The sequence below is a fragment of the Ascidia mentula genome, chromosome 4 (genome assembly GCF_947561715.1).
Source record: "Ascidia mentula chromosome 4, kaAscMent1.1, whole genome shotgun sequence".
In the NCBI taxonomy this organism is placed as follows: Eukaryota; Metazoa; Chordata; class Ascidiacea; order Phlebobranchia; family Ascidiidae; genus Ascidia; species Ascidia mentula.
Genome location: NC_138569.1, coordinates 13,085,905 through 13,101,608, shown reverse-complemented (window position 1 = coordinate 13,101,608; position 15,704 = coordinate 13,085,905). Strand labels below are relative to the sequence as shown.

The 15,704-nt window shown below is 36.0% G+C and overlaps 4 protein-coding genes across 7 annotated transcripts; 3 read left to right on the top strand and 1 right to left on the bottom strand.

The window, feature by feature from the left end:
- The first annotated feature begins 393 nt into the window (after nucleotides 1-393).
- Nucleotides 394-1,822, top strand: LOC145899030 (uncharacterized). The gene is made up of 3 exons (XM_082987741.1): nucleotides 394-532; nucleotides 790-970; nucleotides 1,062-1,822. The coding sequence occupies exons 1-3, from the start codon at nucleotides 500-502 to the stop codon at nucleotides 1,280-1,282; spliced, it is 435 nt and encodes a 144-aa protein (XP_082843867.1). The 5' UTR covers nucleotides 394-499; the 3' UTR covers nucleotides 1,283-1,822.
- Nucleotides 1,823-3,723: 1,901 nt separating this feature from the next.
- LOC145898115 (uncharacterized) lies at nucleotides 3,724-7,724 on the top strand. The gene is made up of 11 exons (XM_082986552.1): nucleotides 3,724-3,820; nucleotides 3,889-3,996; nucleotides 4,070-4,238; nucleotides 4,296-4,497; nucleotides 4,554-4,740; nucleotides 4,797-4,909; nucleotides 4,998-5,250; nucleotides 5,317-5,458; nucleotides 5,732-5,877; nucleotides 5,939-6,092; nucleotides 6,616-7,724. The coding sequence occupies exons 1-11, from the start codon at nucleotides 3,724-3,726 to the stop codon at nucleotides 6,683-6,685; spliced, it is 1,641 nt and encodes a 546-aa protein (XP_082842678.1). The 3' UTR covers nucleotides 6,686-7,724.
- LOC145897112 (protein arginine methyltransferase NDUFAF7, mitochondrial-like) lies at nucleotides 5,479-14,401 on the bottom strand. Of its 4 annotated transcripts, none has more exons than XM_082985289.1 (7): nucleotides 14,186-14,401; nucleotides 14,043-14,123; nucleotides 13,460-13,972; nucleotides 13,252-13,395; nucleotides 12,901-13,077; nucleotides 10,841-11,016; nucleotides 5,479-6,118 (listed from the first exon to the last, which is right to left on the bottom strand). In XM_082985289.1, the coding sequence occupies exons 1-6, from the start codon at nucleotides 14,393-14,395 to the stop codon at nucleotides 10,858-10,860; spliced, it is 1,284 nt and encodes a 427-aa protein (XP_082841415.1). In that variant the 5' UTR covers nucleotides 14,396-14,401; the 3' UTR covers nucleotides 5,479-6,118; nucleotides 10,841-10,857. The 4 variants fall into 4 exon arrangements, 3 of the variants coding, with proteins under 3 accessions (XP_082841415.1, XP_082841416.1, XP_082841413.1); XM_082985290.1 differs by lacking the exon at nucleotides 5,479-6,118 and adding an exon at nucleotides 9,997-10,218; XR_014402364.1 differs by lacking the exon at nucleotides 5,479-6,118 and adding an exon at nucleotides 11,844-11,941 and having other exon boundaries at nucleotides 10,889-11,016.
- Nucleotides 7,600-10,733, top strand: LOC145898114 (immunoglobulin superfamily member 21-like; the record flags this gene model as incomplete). Its single annotated transcript, XM_082986551.1, has 7 exons — nucleotides 7,600-7,896; nucleotides 8,816-8,978; nucleotides 9,044-9,265; nucleotides 9,664-9,770; nucleotides 9,839-9,987; nucleotides 10,187-10,352; nucleotides 10,416-10,733. Coding segments are annotated over 7 exons (1,422 nt in total), but the record flags the coding sequence as incomplete, so codon positions are not given.
- Nucleotides 14,402-15,704: the final 1,303 nt, after the last annotated feature.

Genomic DNA, 15,704 nt, shown 5'->3' with positions numbered 1-15,704 from the left:
GACAGTGATCATAGCTTATAAGTTCAGTATTTTGTTACTTGGAATCAGTCAGGCGTAAGAAAAAAATACCCCAAAGGTGTTTTAAAATTGTTCAGTTGATGACTGCTACATGTCTTCAAGTGATTTTCTAACTCTAAAGAAAACACCAATTCAACATTTTGATTCAAACAGTAAACATCATTATAGTGAGCTGCAGACAGGGCCACTGTTTCGACCTAACAGGTCTAATCAGTGCAGCTATGGTGTGACAATTGCTTATACATGAATGAGTAAATATCATAACTGAACCTTAACTAAAGCTACAAAGGGTTAAAATTACTAAAGAGGTAACATGGGTGTAAACAATGGGTGTTATGTTTGACAATTTTGAACAAATATGTTTTAGTTGTTCCCGAAATTTAAACTTCATAGTTTTTGTGTCTATTTGAAATAACTGCCAATGTTTATAACCATAGGTTCTTAAATTTTTCCAATCATATGTTGACAAGTTTTGTTGATAATGGATAGCTATTTTGCAGCTATGATAATTCAGGTTTGTGATACAGCTAATGTGTAGCTTTTGTAAGAAATTTTTTGAAAAAGAAAGTTAGTTATTGGTCTGTTGAAGAAACTATGATAAAACCTTCTTTTTGTATTTAATGCAAACAACACAATATTTGCTGGCCATTTTGTTTAACACATTGCTTTTTGCACCAGATTGGTGTTAAGCTTGCAGCTTTGACTAATAATGCAGATATACATACTTTTACTTGAAAAACATAGTTTCTACATCATTATTATTATTTGCAGAAATCATGGAAAGGATATAGAATTAGAAAAGAATTAGAAGAAGTACATCAATGCTATTACAAGGTTGCAACCAAAATTGATGGATCCAGAGTTTTTGGAAACCTCCCACCGAAATCTAGAAGAGCTTTGTCTCGGCCTAAATTAAATGCAAGTGATATTTTTCACCCCACAGAAAGTTCAGGTACTATGCTCGTGTGCGTTATGTTCAAATGTTTGTTTTGTACTGTAATGATATTCAGATGTTGTTCACAGTAAATGCATAAATATTATAGACTCAGAATCAAGTGATGCCAACAATGAAACTTGTAGCAGCATTTTGGAAACTGGAAAGAAACTACATGACAATAGTTTTGTCAGTCCATCTGACCAGATAAAAACTAGGAATGAACTGATTAGTGCAAAGCAAAACATTACAATGGAACTACTATGGGTCCAACAAGCCATTGAAAGCAGAAGAAATTATCTAAAAATAAAACACCAACTTATGCATTAGTTTTTTAAGTCTGAACCCCTGTTGGCTGAATCTCTGAAAAGACAATGAAAGAAATAATCAACACTATTAATGCATGCATATATAAAACCTGTAACATATATCAAAGTGGAAAGCGTTTTTTACTCCAGTTTATGGATTGATAACCTGTCCATCAATAATTGCAAATATACATCAGAACAGCATGAAACACAGTCAAGCCACATATGGATCTAGTTTAAAAAGTTTTATTTTGTAGCATTTTAATTACTACCTTGTCCAAAACATAAATATGATACTGTGAGAGCATATCCATTGTTGTCTTTATGAATGTTTTTTGCTTATTTCCAATTTGTAAGGTTTTACATCGAATTAACGTTGGTTTTTGTGTCTCACTTTACTCTTAATATTTCTACAGGTGGTTGTAAGTTTGCTTAATTTGCGAGTCCATCACCGACTTCAAATGTAGACATATATTTTTTTCATCACACCAAAAGGGTTAAAATTGGACTTTTGCTAACCACGTCTTCTACGAATCTTTTAACATGTTGAAAGCGACGTGCATATTTTGATCCGTAGTCCGAGTCCCTAAATGGTGCGTCGTGTTGGGCATCGCAAGCTTATTTGGAGGCTTTCAATTGTTTTCGGTTAGGCCCACATCATCACAACATTTTGTTAAAGATGTGAATTCGCTTGAATACTTTCACTCCGTTAGCAGACTGTCTTTATTGAATAGAAAGACAGGTTACGATATTAAGGACGGAAAGACCAAGCGCGTTCGTGACACCGCGAGTAAGCGAGCTAATGACGAGTAGTTGGGTGTATTGTTTTTGACCGGATAATACAGTAAAAAACTCCGTCTGCATTCTTCGCTCCTTCTACATATTTGAGTTGCGTATTAAATTTGGTTAAAAAACAGGCGTGCATTAGGGTCATTTTTACATGCAATGTATTAACGCTTCACTAAATGCAAAAGTTTTATAGTAAGCAGTAAAATTCAATAGCGTATCAGGACAGAGTAGAATGAGTTGGAGAAAGAGCTACATCAGTTGCTCATCAGAGAGGCGTTAGAACGTGATTGGTTGAAACTGGTCACACCTGATCGGCACCGGGAAAGTGTTTAAAATTGTCTTAATTGGCGTTTCAGCAGCGATATATGCAACGAAATAGTACGAGGGAAACGTGGAATATGAAATGTAGGCCAACTTAGTACGGTTACTTAAAACGGAAATAATTGGTCCGCTATTACTTGTTAACGTACACGTTAGTATGATCTGGTGTGCAAATCCCACGAGGGGATTTGTATTTACCGTTTTTTATATACACGTGAATGGCACTAACATCACTTACGTCCGCTGCAGCTTTACAATCTCCAAATCTTACAGATTTGTGACAGGGTATGATAAAAAAAAACGCTTCAATACAGAAAGGTAAAATATAAATATAATTCTAAACAGAGTAAGAAAATAAAGTCATTTAATGTTATTTCACAATGTGTTGTTTATCAAATTTCTGCCAAACCCAGGTTGCATCATTAGTCAAGCGGCTTGATGTAGCCTACTGCTTTAAACAGGCATTCCGAGTTGATTCGCTTGTTTTGAAACGCAAAAGTCTACCATAACAAACGCCAAATACCTCATCAAAAGTAACATATTTAAATGTTTCCTATTCAAAAATGTATTGGTTAAAAGGGATAATATAGGGTAAGTATTTAAAGAAAAACGAAATGACGACAAGACTTTTTTCCTACAATACAGTTAATCAAAGAAAAAAATTAACCATAACTAGCAAATGCGACGGTCAAGTCACTGGAAACACAAAGTTTCTCTTGTCTGCAACAACACTGAAAAAATCGGCTGATGTTCCATCCAACCAATTAAAAATATTATGGAACCCAAATACCAATGCCGTAGCATCAGTGGATATAGTTACAACAGGGATTCTCAACTGGGGGTCCACAGTGACCTATAAGGGGGTCCACAAGAGTTTCTCAAACAATAATACTTTCACTGCCGATTTTGCGGACAACCGATGAAGTTCACTTTGTTTGTACCGATATTTGATTCTATGACATTTTTTCCTGTTTAATAGAAAAGTAAAGAGTCAGGAGACATCACTAAAAAAACGTCTTCAATTATTTAAGTTGGTGATGGGAGTTCGCAAAGTCTATATGTGTAGCTTAGTTTATTACGACGGAAAACTAAAATAAAAAATGAAAAAAAATGTATGCGTATCCTGTGTGGTAGAAAAAAAAACGTTCACATCACATTTTATTGCAGTGACACATTCTGCAATGCGCAGTTTTAATCGCAACCTTGCGAACGGTACACCATGAAAAAATTATAAGGTATTTATTAAATTACCACAGTAAAAGACTGAACGATTTGTACTGTAGCTAGTTAAATAAGCTGCCTATTCACGAGAAAATCACATTTTCAGGACAGCAAAGCCCCTTTTTTAAGAAAATGCCGATGGAGGTATGCACTGTAAAAATGTCAATTATTCAAATACATCTCATACTGTTGGTTGTTATTTCTTGTGCAATCGTAAAGTGCAACGCAGGTTAGTATACGAACGATTTTCAATTAATGTAGGTCTATACCGGGCAAAATAAGGAACTTGATTTTTAGAATTTTACGTGAGCTGCAGTGGATCAGAATCGTCGGGTTTTGAAAGGAAGCTAACTTGGAATGATAACTGCACACAACTTTGTCAATCAGACTGTAACTCCCCACTGGGTAAGACGATATAAAGGCGTTATATAATTTAACCGTGTGATATGAGAACTCTGGTTGACTTGTTATTTTATAGAAACCTTAAGTAACTGCAGCACAACAGTTACTGATGCAAGCTGTGGTAGCACGTCGACATGTGTCAGTAACATTGGCTGTGTTTGCAAAAGCCCCATTATTTCCAAATCAACCCTGGCTCTAACACTCACCAGAGAGATATATTGCTACAACAGCTCTGTGACAGTTAGGTGGGAAATCGTCATTGCAACATGACATTAAATTTTTTTTAAATTTATGTCTTGTAGGCTTGATAAATGCGCCATGAAACATTATGGTTATGGATTGGGTGACATATTTTTTTCGAAACCCAGCGATATGACATTTTCTGAATTGTCGGGCATTACCCCCAATTCTACATGTTTTGGAACAACAGTTTACAGTGATGGTCCTATGTACGAACTCTCCTTTTCATTTGGAGATAAGGATTTATGTAACATTACAACTAGCGTAAGTTGGGTTTTTTTTTATCACTACCCGGTTCTCCACCAAAATAACTTGTGTAGCAAAATTCTACTCACCTGATTTTCGATGTTGGTGTCCATGCCTACGCAGGAGCAATATCATCGGGAATTGATCGAACAACAACACTTTTTCTAAAATTTAACTGTCCTTATCCAAGAACTTACACAAAGTCATTGGGAAAGGCGTTGCCTTCGTGCAATGAAACGTTTGTCAACGGCAGTTGCACAGGTAAGTGATGCAAGAACCCAAACATACAACAATATGGCGTTTACTGGTATATACAGGTTCAACCTATTACTCCGGCAGAATTCAGATAACTAACATTTTTTACGACAACCGGCTGAATGATTCGGCAACACCTTATTACAACGAAACAAAATGGAATATGATGAAAATGGTATTTGACGCTTAAGTTTCTTACTACCAGTAATTAACCGGTGACAAACAATTATTTATAAATTAAACATTACGTACAAAATGTTCAGATTACACAACTGTTTTTGTCGGCAAATGTTCCAATAAAAAGAGTTATTATTCTCGGATTTTCTTCTGGAAGTCTCATAGTGGAGTATGTGGTTGAAGTTACACCGTCTGTTAATCAAGCTGCCACAGTGCAAGTTCAAATCAGAGACATTACTCAAAACATTAACAACCAAACCTTTGCAAGCAATATTTCAGGAGTTAATATAAACTTTTTGTCTCAATATCAATTTGGACTTGTCAGTGTAAAAACGGCCGGTAAGAAATTAGACATAGCCTATTTCCCCATATCTTTAACAACGCAAACATTATTTTTTATTACAGACTCAAGCGTCAGCAACAGAATTCAAAACCCATGTTATAGCGGAACACACACGTGTGACCAATATGCTATTTGCACTCCATTGGCACAACAGTCATACAAGTGTCAATGTGCCGTGGGATATGTTGACATCCAGCCGTCACAGTAAGTCCCAGCCAATTTAATTTATTTGACTGCAGCAAACGGCATACTTTTAAATAAGAAATAACGGTCACTGTTACTTGACAAAAATTGGTTGGGTTTTTGTTTATGCAAGAGTTTATTTTTGTGTGTAACATACCAGCAAACTATTTTAAATCGCAAAACACATGACGGCATTTCTCATGCTAAAGCGGAACCACATCACGGTCATTTTATATGTGAATACTTTGTTCACTTCCGCCTACTGTAGTTACAAACTACGTGTACACGTCACAGGCCCGGTCGAGCTTGCCGCTCAACATGTTCTCTGTCTGCCGGACCTTTCTGTCTTAACAATGGAATTTGCATCGTTAATCCAGTAACCGGCATGCCATCTTGCTTATGCCAAAGCGATTACGAGGGCAATCATTGCGAAAAACAACGTAAGAGAGAAAAGCTAATACAAACGAAAATATTTACAGTAGGCCTATGTCAAAATCGTAGATTCTTCGACGAACGGAGATTTGTTGCAATTTCTCCCTTGGGTCGCAGTCGGCATTTTACTGCTTTTCCTGATCATTTTGCTAGTGTTGTACACAAGACGCAGAAGATATTTTCAAAAGTCATTTGCAGATCACTCATTTCTGCCAGATGCTGGGTAAGTTCATAGATCCGGTGCCCCAACTGCAAATCGCAATACAACCACCAATTTCATGACATATGTAATTTTTAAATCCTTTTTAAATTGAATAGATGTTTTATTGGCAAAAATACTAACATAAGCTATTTAACCGACACAAAACAATGAATCTGGCTAGATGTTCGGCAAAATTAGCTTGGCTTGTTATTTCTGCCAGTGTTTTAATTTGTCGTGTATCTTGGGTTCAAACACTAAACTATGAGGGAAATTTTCAAGGTTCTCAAACACTTTCACAAAAAATATCCCAGGCCTCACCAGGATTAAATATATAGCCTGCTTTAAATATATAATACGTAATATAACTAATAAGTTCAGAGCGTATTTTGTATATTTTGCGTTTTAGTTTGAGTCCCAAAAACTACTGGTAAATCATAAAATGCGCGCATAACTTTTGGCTACATTTATAAGAAACAGTTATACACTGGGGTTAAAATTGCGGGCAATTACGACTTAAACCCAAATTTTCTCACGTCATTTTTAGACCGAGCAATTCTGATGCTGTTGTGGGATTAATGCAACACGGGCCAGGGAATCAGAGCTTCCTCGACTAACTGTTGAGACTACAATCATTGAATATTTATATATTCGTTGTTGAAAAAAATCTTCCTATAATAAACATATACCATATACTATCGTGCAATAAAAATTGTAACGTGTTTCCAGAATTTTGCTTGCGCTGTGAACATTTTGGTCTTGTTATAAGTTTGCGACTTAAATGTTTTCCTTTTTACAACATTGGAGAATTAAAAACACGCTGTGGGTCTTTTGGAGATCCTACTGATTAGCAACAACAATTGTTTAATTCTCAAAACTAACTTTCTGGCAAAAATTTACGTAGTGTTTATTGAACCCACGTTTCGTCTTAACAATCGTTTGTAGTGAAGCAAATACCATAGACAGTTTATATCATGTAACATATGGCACGGTTTCAATAGCAAATGGTTGCAAGCAGCTGAATGGTAATTCTCCGCACAGGATTACCAGATAATCTCTTTTAAGCTATCAATATGCGATGAATAGGGACTGGTTTTAGAGTTGACGACTAGAAGCCGTAGAACAGCCGACTGATATTTTATAATTTGTCAAAACTGTCAGTAAAAACAGCAGGAGAAATAAAATGTGTCGAAATTTATCACAGTTCAAAACAGTGACCCTGTTATTCATCACTTTACTGTTCGTATTGCAGCAAACGAGTCTACTAACAGGTTAGTAATTGCTATGCAAGTTTTACCTTTGCAAAACTTGATAACTTTAATATTTACCACTTGCATCTGTGTTTTGGTTACATGTGCGTAAACAAGTCCCAAGTGCTGTTGCGAACAATGCCACATGTAGTTTAAATAAAAGCAAGCAGGTTTCAACCTGGTAAAACGAAAGAACTTAATATGTCAACAGCAATATACATGTCCATGGAGTAAGTTTTAAACAGCGACCATTGTGACGTGCGTGCATTCATTCTCGTAAAAATTACAATGAGTTTTGTCTCTATCTATTTGCAACGATCAAAATTTTCTTGATAGAAGCCGGAAAAAGTAGCAGAAATGTCCCCCCAGTATCCCTGCTTTCGCTTACTTCGAACGACGACCTCCAAATTTCTGACAACCCGACTTTGGTGGTAAATGAAAAGCAGCCGGTATCTTTGGTATGCCACTTTTCAATGACGACTGGCGCCATTTTGCGGGAGGTCGTTTGGTACAGGGAATTTGACGACGGTGCAGCTGTGAAATTGCTAACCTACGATGCTGTTATGAACATTACTCAGGTAAAAAACATATTAACTGTTTTCCCACCACAAAATGCGTTGTAATCATTGCAAGGGTTTTCATAATAGACTTCGGTTACCAGAACGAAATTACAGGAACGGAAAAGCATTATGCACTAAGAAGGTTTAGACTTGGGTTTTATTCAAGTTTAACTGCACTATATGTACACAAAACCACGTTTTAGTTACATGATTAATAATTACAACTACCCACAGTTAAGATTGCTGCATCATCCTGTATTGCAGTTCTCCGCAACCATTTTTAATTGACGTTACACATATACTCTTTCAAAGTTTGGTGGCACATCTCTACCCAATTTGTAGTGGATATGACGTCATAATACGAGTAGTCAAACAAATGCAATTTTGTAGCTAAAGTCTGGTTAAGTCAATTGTCTACCGGCAACCACCGTAAATTCAAAAATTGCCAAAAACACCTAGCATCGTCTCGTGGCACACTGGTTGTGGAACATCTCTATAACAACATCTCTCCAAGTTTTTGGTTCTGCGACTCATTTGAAAAAAAAATTACTATGCGACCGATTTACCAATTTAACATCGTGATAAATTGGCCGACTATCATAACTGCTGCCGTCAAGGTTACTTTTATCGCCCAACGCTTTTCGAATAATCAGTGGGTCTAGTAAGAATCACGTATTGCAGTAGTGTACGAGTTTTACTGAATTTATGTTTGACTGATAAAGTATTTAAAAATAATTGATGGAAAAGACAAAATGTATGGCGCCGAATCAATTACTTTTAACATCACGTGGGACATGTGCACAAATAGGCAAAACTTGTTGCAAAATGTCATATTGACTTGCAAAATGTTTTTTTTTGTTAAATACGGTTAGATTTGCGAAACAAATTAATTCAAAGTCCTTTGCTCACTCATAAAACTTTGCTTTGCTTGTTTCAGACAAACGATTTAACTAGCAAAAACATCAGAGGACGAGGAGCAACATTACTCGAAATTGACAACACTTCTCCAGCCGATGATGGCTGGTATCAATGCCACGTTGGAATATACATTAATAGAAAAATAGTAGAAAAGATTGGATACATTTACCTAAACGTGTTAGGTATGCTGTACAGATCCTAAAAGCTTCTTCTTTTGTTACTATGGCAAAGTTTTGGTCTTTTATAGTTCCACCATCAAAAGTGAACATTGCTGTTCACAATTCCATTGAAGGAAACTCATTATTTCGGCACAACTTCAGTTTGGTATGTCGTGTCGATCAATCAAAGCCGGCGGCAAACATCGTTTTTACAAGAAACGGAAGAGAAATACATGAATCGCGTCACGTTAACTCGTCTACTCTTCTCGATGGGATGACCGAAAACTACGCGGATTTACTTTTAACTAAAGGTATCCGAAAAATAAATTGCTTTATACTTTTTTTGAAAAAGAAATTATGTGTGAGGATGATGAACGGACAACTACTTCGTTTTGTCTGCGTATCACTTAATATCCAAATTGGACTTGACTGGCAGAATTTGACCATTTTAGTCAGAAACACTGTTTGTACTTACCGACAGACACACATCAAAAATCGCGTTATTTTATTGGTTAATAATAGTATTGTAAAATCCGCTTCTGTTCGGTCAAACGCGAATTGCGATTTTAATTTTTAATCTCAAGCTTATACGACGTGTGCTGTTTTAAATACCCGGCCCTACTTCGTCCTTATTTTTGCAAGCGCAGTGCTTGATTGGTATTTCTTCATTAGTCTGATTGTGTAACCACAGGATTATATGCATTTACAGGAGCAACAAATGACGTGCAAGCATCAATAACATCTGGCGACGTGGAAATGGAGCGAGCGACAGAAGAAGGGAAATCAATAATTCGCTATACAATACTTCATTTAAAGGTTTAATTAACTTAACTTTAATGACCCAGTTGCTATGCGAGTTGACTGCAATTTTCTATCGCAAACAGGCGCAAATTAAAGGAAGTAAAATTTGGGAAAGCACGAGCTATCTTTTGTGGATTTTATATCCGCAATTAGACATTGACTCCGAATACGGATGTCTTGCTAAGCATGAAAGTTTGAACACGGCCAAGTCTGACATTCAAACTTTACGTAAGTATTTGTAGAACACACGTTGTATCGAAGTACTTTAATAATGACATTTGTAACTACAAACATGCAACTATGATTAAATATATATGGAGCATTCGCCATTCGTTTCTCTGCAAACATTTAAAGAAAAAGTTCGCAAAAATACCGGTTTTTCATTGTGTGGCATGTTTATACGGCTCTGCACCTACAACCGGCTGAATCAGCAACTTATTTGTTTCTTGTTCTCCAGGGCCACCTACAGAAAGTTTACTTAAAATTGAAGTAAAACCTCACAAACCTATACTTGGAAGCAACGTAATCTTGCAACTTAATGATGATCTCCTGCAAAATATTTTTCCTAAACCTGTACTTCTCTGGTCCAGTGATTCAGTATGTATTTGTATTGATTCCACTTTTTATGATTTATAACAATACATTTTACCAAACCTACAGAGATCCATGAAAAGTAAGCAGAAGTTTTATGTGGGCAACAAGCTTCTGTTACGACATGTGCGCCATAATCAATCAGTATTTCGAGTACAAGCGTTTAACGCACTTGGAATGGCAAGCACCACAACCACCCTTATTCTACATGGTAACTTTGTTGTTAGCAAATCAGTGGCAAGGACATTTCGCATGATGTTTTGTTTACAATTATTCTTGTGCGTTTTAGAATCAAAAGCTCCGCTCAACACATTAATGGGTATGAATGAAAAGTTGTGCAAACCAGTAAGTACGGGCAACATACAAATAATCATAACTTCTTTTTAGGAAAAAGCAACAGTGTCTCCCCAAGAGGAAACATGGCACACATGTGCATACTTATTTTGATACATTACATTGGTCGACAAAGCACTTTTTGAAAATAAATCATTTACCTTGTTTTGAGTTTGGTTCATTCGAAAGCAGTGACAGGTGTCTTTTCTGAACGGTTTTTATTTACTATTGTAAAGAATTTGAACTTTTCACCCATTTTCTTTGGATTTGTCAACATGTCGTAGCTTCCAATCAATTTTCTTTTTGTTTCCTCATCCTGACAATTTCGGAGCAACATCTATACGGTTGAAATATACGAAATAATGTATCTGGACGAGATTTACACCAGTGCGTTAACACTCCTTCTTTCTAATAAACAGAAGCCCATCGGTTTCGAGGCACGTTACCATACGGATTGTTGATGTGTTGAAGTCCACTGTTCGTGTGACCGCTCGTTCACAAGTTTTATTGTTGTCGTTATATTAAAGGGGTGGGCAAAGTTACCCACCTCACAGCAAAAGCCATCTTAAAAGTATACAAATCTCAAGTGTGGTAAAAAATACTGCATTTATCCTAAAGTGATCCGCCAAATAAATTGATGCAACAGGTTTGGAACTACCGGTTTGCACTATTCTATTTGGGGATATTAACGCATTTAAAAAAAGTCGTGACGTCATCCGATTTATCGCTTGCCAACAATATATCGTTTTTTTTTGTAAAAGGGGGCCAGGATGATGGCAATTTCTAGCAATCTGGTAGCTGAAACTCCATTAATCAACCGTAAGTCACATTTTTGTCTGCTGCTAAATGTTTTGACTGGCAGCAATAGCATATCACGGCGAAATTATCCTTAGAATATTTAATGTCGTTTAAATTAAACAAATTATTTGTTGGTGATGAATTTACGTAAAACTGTTCATTTAACATGTTTATCAGTTTTGTAGCGAAAAAATCCCGTATGAAAGCAGGGGGGAAATTTGCCTAATAAACTGAATTTTAGATTTTTATACCCAACCCTCATCGGCAAATCCAGGGGTGTGCTGCCCTGCTATTGCATAGTGCTATCGGTTTAGGGAGCTTTATGCAAACAATCATAAAATTGTCAACAAAACTCACTGCCCTTACCTAAAAAAAATTCCCGTTTTCCAAACAGGTGACTTTGTTCGATAATTTGAGGACGAATTTAACTTTAACTATATTGGGCTCATTGTATTGGTTGCATACTGCAAAAAACAAGTTATTTGTACTTTTTCTTTGATTCGCAAATGCGTATTTCAACGAATTACTGTACTACCATCAACGCATCTTGGGGTTGGAATTAGTGATGGGGTTGGAATTAGTGATGAACTTATTAATAATTCTTTTGTACCCTGTCCTTGCAGCAAAAATAATAAAAAACTGAATGATATCCAATCATGCTGACAAGATCGATTATCCTTTTGACTATGGTATGAGCCATGGGGTTAGCCTCAACGAAATTACAATTCACACACTGCCAGTTATTGCAAGAAACATTTACGCAATTAGGTTTCTACGGCGTGTTGCAAGAAAGCAAATTACCTACGCATTTGCCTTTTAATTTGCTAGGTTTATTTGGTACGCCCTGAAACAACAGGAAAGTGTGTCATAACTACGCTTCTGACTTAAAAAATGTCTCATTGGTGCCTGTGCCATAGCCTGCCGTTTCATTTACATTTAGGTAACGGTTATTTATTCAAAATATAATGATTTGATTTTATCAATTAGAAAAGCTTACAACCCCAAGAAAAAAATGCTGCAGTGACAGATAAAAAGGGTTAACCAAGATTGACTGTCATTCTTCACTGGTGTGCTTTATCTGGCATGCGAAGCTCGTCTAATGGACCGAAATCGCCAGTAATGTGTCGTAATAAGTTTTAGATAGTAACTATCCCCCAGACAAAACTTCTGGCACCACCCTTGGTTTTTGCTGCAAACGTTCGAACAAAGTAAATTTTGGTGCTTGTCTAGTTTCAATTACAGGTCATTGTTAGAGTGTATTTATAAAGTTTGCGAAAAGCCTGCATATAAAACTGTGAAATATTTGATTTTTGTCACTTCTATGAATAGTTTGACTCTTATATTTTGAAGATGACTTTGCGTTATGCAAGTTCTAAGTAATGTGTTTTACTACCCAAACCAAAAAAGATGCAAAAAATCTTACCATAATTCTTGTGTCAATTCCCATATTTTTTAGAAAGCATTCTTGTGTTATTGGTCCTTTTGTGTCAACATTGCAACTTTCAGCAACTTCCTTTAGATATTTAAAATCCACATCTGCTGTAATATCTGTTTCACCAACATTGGTTAAAACATCAACCACTTGATGTGATTTAAAACCCTGTGATTCAAGAAAAGTATAATTGGGGTACAAGGCTTACATATTGCTTGTGTATCTAATGTATTGCCTTGTAACTGTATGATGGACAATGCTGACAAAAATGAAGCTGTTACTTATTGTGCTCTGCAAGCTTAAACAGTCGCAACATTTACAACCAAAAATAAAATGACATACCCTTAAGGTATCTTCTTTTGTACCAAAATGTCCATAGTCAGCAATAAGTGCCATACCTCCAGAAACATTCACTCTTTTTGAAATTTCATGAACAATTGCTCCAGCTTTCGGTGAGACTTCAACATGTTTGCGGCTTTCTTCAGGCTTTAGAAAAATAGTAATTGCTGCTATGTTCACTCAAAATCATAAAGGGGCAATAATTACTTGCCTTGATTAAGGTTTGTGTAGCAACAGTTGGGTGAGGTGGCAATACAAATCGAAACTTTGAAGATTTGGAATCTGGACATATATCCACATACATTTCCTTCCAAGTATTTTTGTCTTTTACAAATTTATGTACTGGAAGAGCATCAAAGAACTCATGGGCAATGAAAAAGGTGAATACATCTTTTGGTACATTCTCAATGCCTTTGTTCCAATATATGTTTTGACCATATTTGCTTTTACCTTGCAATGTATGGTTAAAATCCCAAGCCTTGTTTACAGCTTTTTTTATTGAATCAGCTTCACACAAATTTTTGAGTTGTAGTTTTGAAAGATATGGACTAATTTCAACCAGGTGAATAGATACACTAGTGGTTGCCATAGTTCTGTTTAATGAAGTAAAAGTACGCATCATGTCATCCATCAAAGTTCCACGCCCAGGTCCAAACTCCACAATCTGTATCTTTGATGGAGAACCAGAAGCTATCCATTCATTAACAACCCACACCGCAATCAGCTGAAATTCGGGCAAAGAATTTTCGACAAATGTTAACAAAGTTTAACAACACAATGTAACACTTTTTCACCTCTCCAAACATTTGACTCAGTTCTGGGGATGTGACAAAATCTCCAGTTTTACCAAACACATCTTTCTTCATGTAATAACCCTTAATGTAATGCAAATTTTGTGGTTATGGTTGGTAGTCAAGGCAGTTGTAACACATCATACCTTATCAGGACTAGTTAAAGTTTGAAGCATGAAATCTGCCACAGAAATTGGGCCAGTTACTTTGATTTGCTCATAAAGTTGTTTTTGCAACAATGATGAATGTCTCCTCAAGTTATCATTTAAACTTGTGGTGTAATTGTTTGAATTCAGTTGCAATAGAGAACACAGTCCACTTTTAAGCAAAGCTACTCTATGCTGTACTTTAAACATGGTATCATTCCTAAAAATATAAATTAGTTGCATGTATAAGTGAATTATTTGCACATCTGATATGGTTTTACTATTTTATAATAGCATTAGAAAAGGTCTGTGTCAGTATGCATGTAAAATTTTGGTGGTAGAGGTAGGCTGCAAAATCACTTGCTACCATCTTTGCTAACTATGATATGTCCTATGACATTATAAAACTTTCAATGAGTTTAACCAGAGACTAATATTTGACTTTTTTCTGTATACTGTACAGGGTTGCCAAATAAAAAGTTACAAATAATGGCCAAATGGCTGTCAAAAAGGTTATAAAGTGCCCTATTTACAGCCAAAGGCACAACAGTTTATAATTTTGCCAAGCTTAGATAGCAATTAATGAGGTTCAATATTGAAGCATTGTTTTTGTTACGTTGAACTTGTGCTCATGGTGTGAGGTTTGGTCAAACACCAACAAATTGACACAATTAAAAGGTAAAAAAGATATAGGGGAATGGTTGCAATAGAAGCACACCAATCTCCTGATGTAAGCAGACTTTCTTGGATATCTAACCTCATAAAGGATTGATGAAAAGGATATGTCATATGTTCTAAATATTTTTCTCAGTGACCATAGTACCTGTAAACAAAACCACAAACTAAACTAATTTGCGTAGCCTACCCACTACCACTAGTCGGACTCATACAGCCCAATGAGCCCACTAAGTAACACTGCGCACTCGATTGCCCCCTAAACGTTTGGCTATGCACTACTTACTACAGACGGGATTTTAATGAGCATTATTCTCGCCTAGTAATTCATTTCAAAATAAAATGCGGATGGCAAAAGGGCAAGAAAAGTGTTACTGTCCTACTTACTTACTTCATGAAAATTAATGTTCCGGGTTTTCCCGAACGCGAAACACAGGGTTTTAATAACAATTTTAAAACTGCGCTGTATTTAAAATCTATAAAATCAGAAGTTTGCAGCAATTTCGTGTGTTTGCGCAAAATGTAAACAAGACTTGGTGTTCATTTGATTTTTTTCTCAATACTAAAGTGACCTTTCATTACAAAATCGCTTCGTTTGTGTGGTGTTACGTTGTTTACAGAAAAAAATACAGAACTTTAAATTATATTATTTTTGGAAAATACGTTATTTATCGGAACCACAACCAGGCTTTTGTTCCAGTCAGAGGTAAATAGATTTGGGCATTTTTGTTACCTTCGCACTATTTTGCACCGAATTCCTAACAGATATGGAGATATTAAAAAAATTGTAGGAGTAGGAGTGAAAGTGGTTTGGCCACATTTGGCATCAATAATTTTCTCGAAT

Bases quoted from the DNA above. Each gene is read 5' to 3' on its own strand.
- LOC145899030 (XM_082987741.1), top strand. From the start codon at position 500: ATGGATAGCTATTTTGCAGCTATGATAATTCAG. The intron at 533-789 runs GTTTGTGATACA...TATTATTTGCAG, and splicing joins TTGCAGCTATGATAATTCAG to AAATCATGGAAAGGATATAG. The intron at 971-1,061 runs GTACTATGCTCG...TAAATATTATAG, and splicing joins TCACCCCACAGAAAGTTCAG to ACTCAGAATCAAGTGATGCC.
- LOC145898115 (XM_082986552.1), top strand. From the start codon at position 3,724: ATGCCGATGGAGGTATGCACTGTAAAAATGTCAATTATTCAAATACAT. The intron at 4,741-4,796 runs GTAAGTGATGCA...TGGTATATACAG, and splicing joins TGTCAACGGCAGTTGCACAG to GTTCAACCTATTACTCCGGC. The intron at 5,878-5,938 runs GTAAGAGAGAAA...TCAAAATCGTAG, and splicing joins CAATCATTGCGAAAAACAAC to ATTCTTCGACGAACGGAGAT.
- LOC145897112 (XM_082985289.1), bottom strand. From the start codon at position 14,395: ATGTTTAAAGTACAGCATAGAGTAGCTTTGCTTAAAAGTGGACTGTGT. The intron at 13,078-13,251 runs GTATGTCATTTT...CTTGAATCACAG, and splicing joins CAAAAGAAGATACCTTAAGG to GGTTTTAAATCACATCAAGT. The intron at 11,017-12,900 runs GTAAGATTTTTT...TCAACCGTATAG, and splicing joins GAATTGACACAAGAATTATG to ATGTTGCTCCGAAATTGTCA.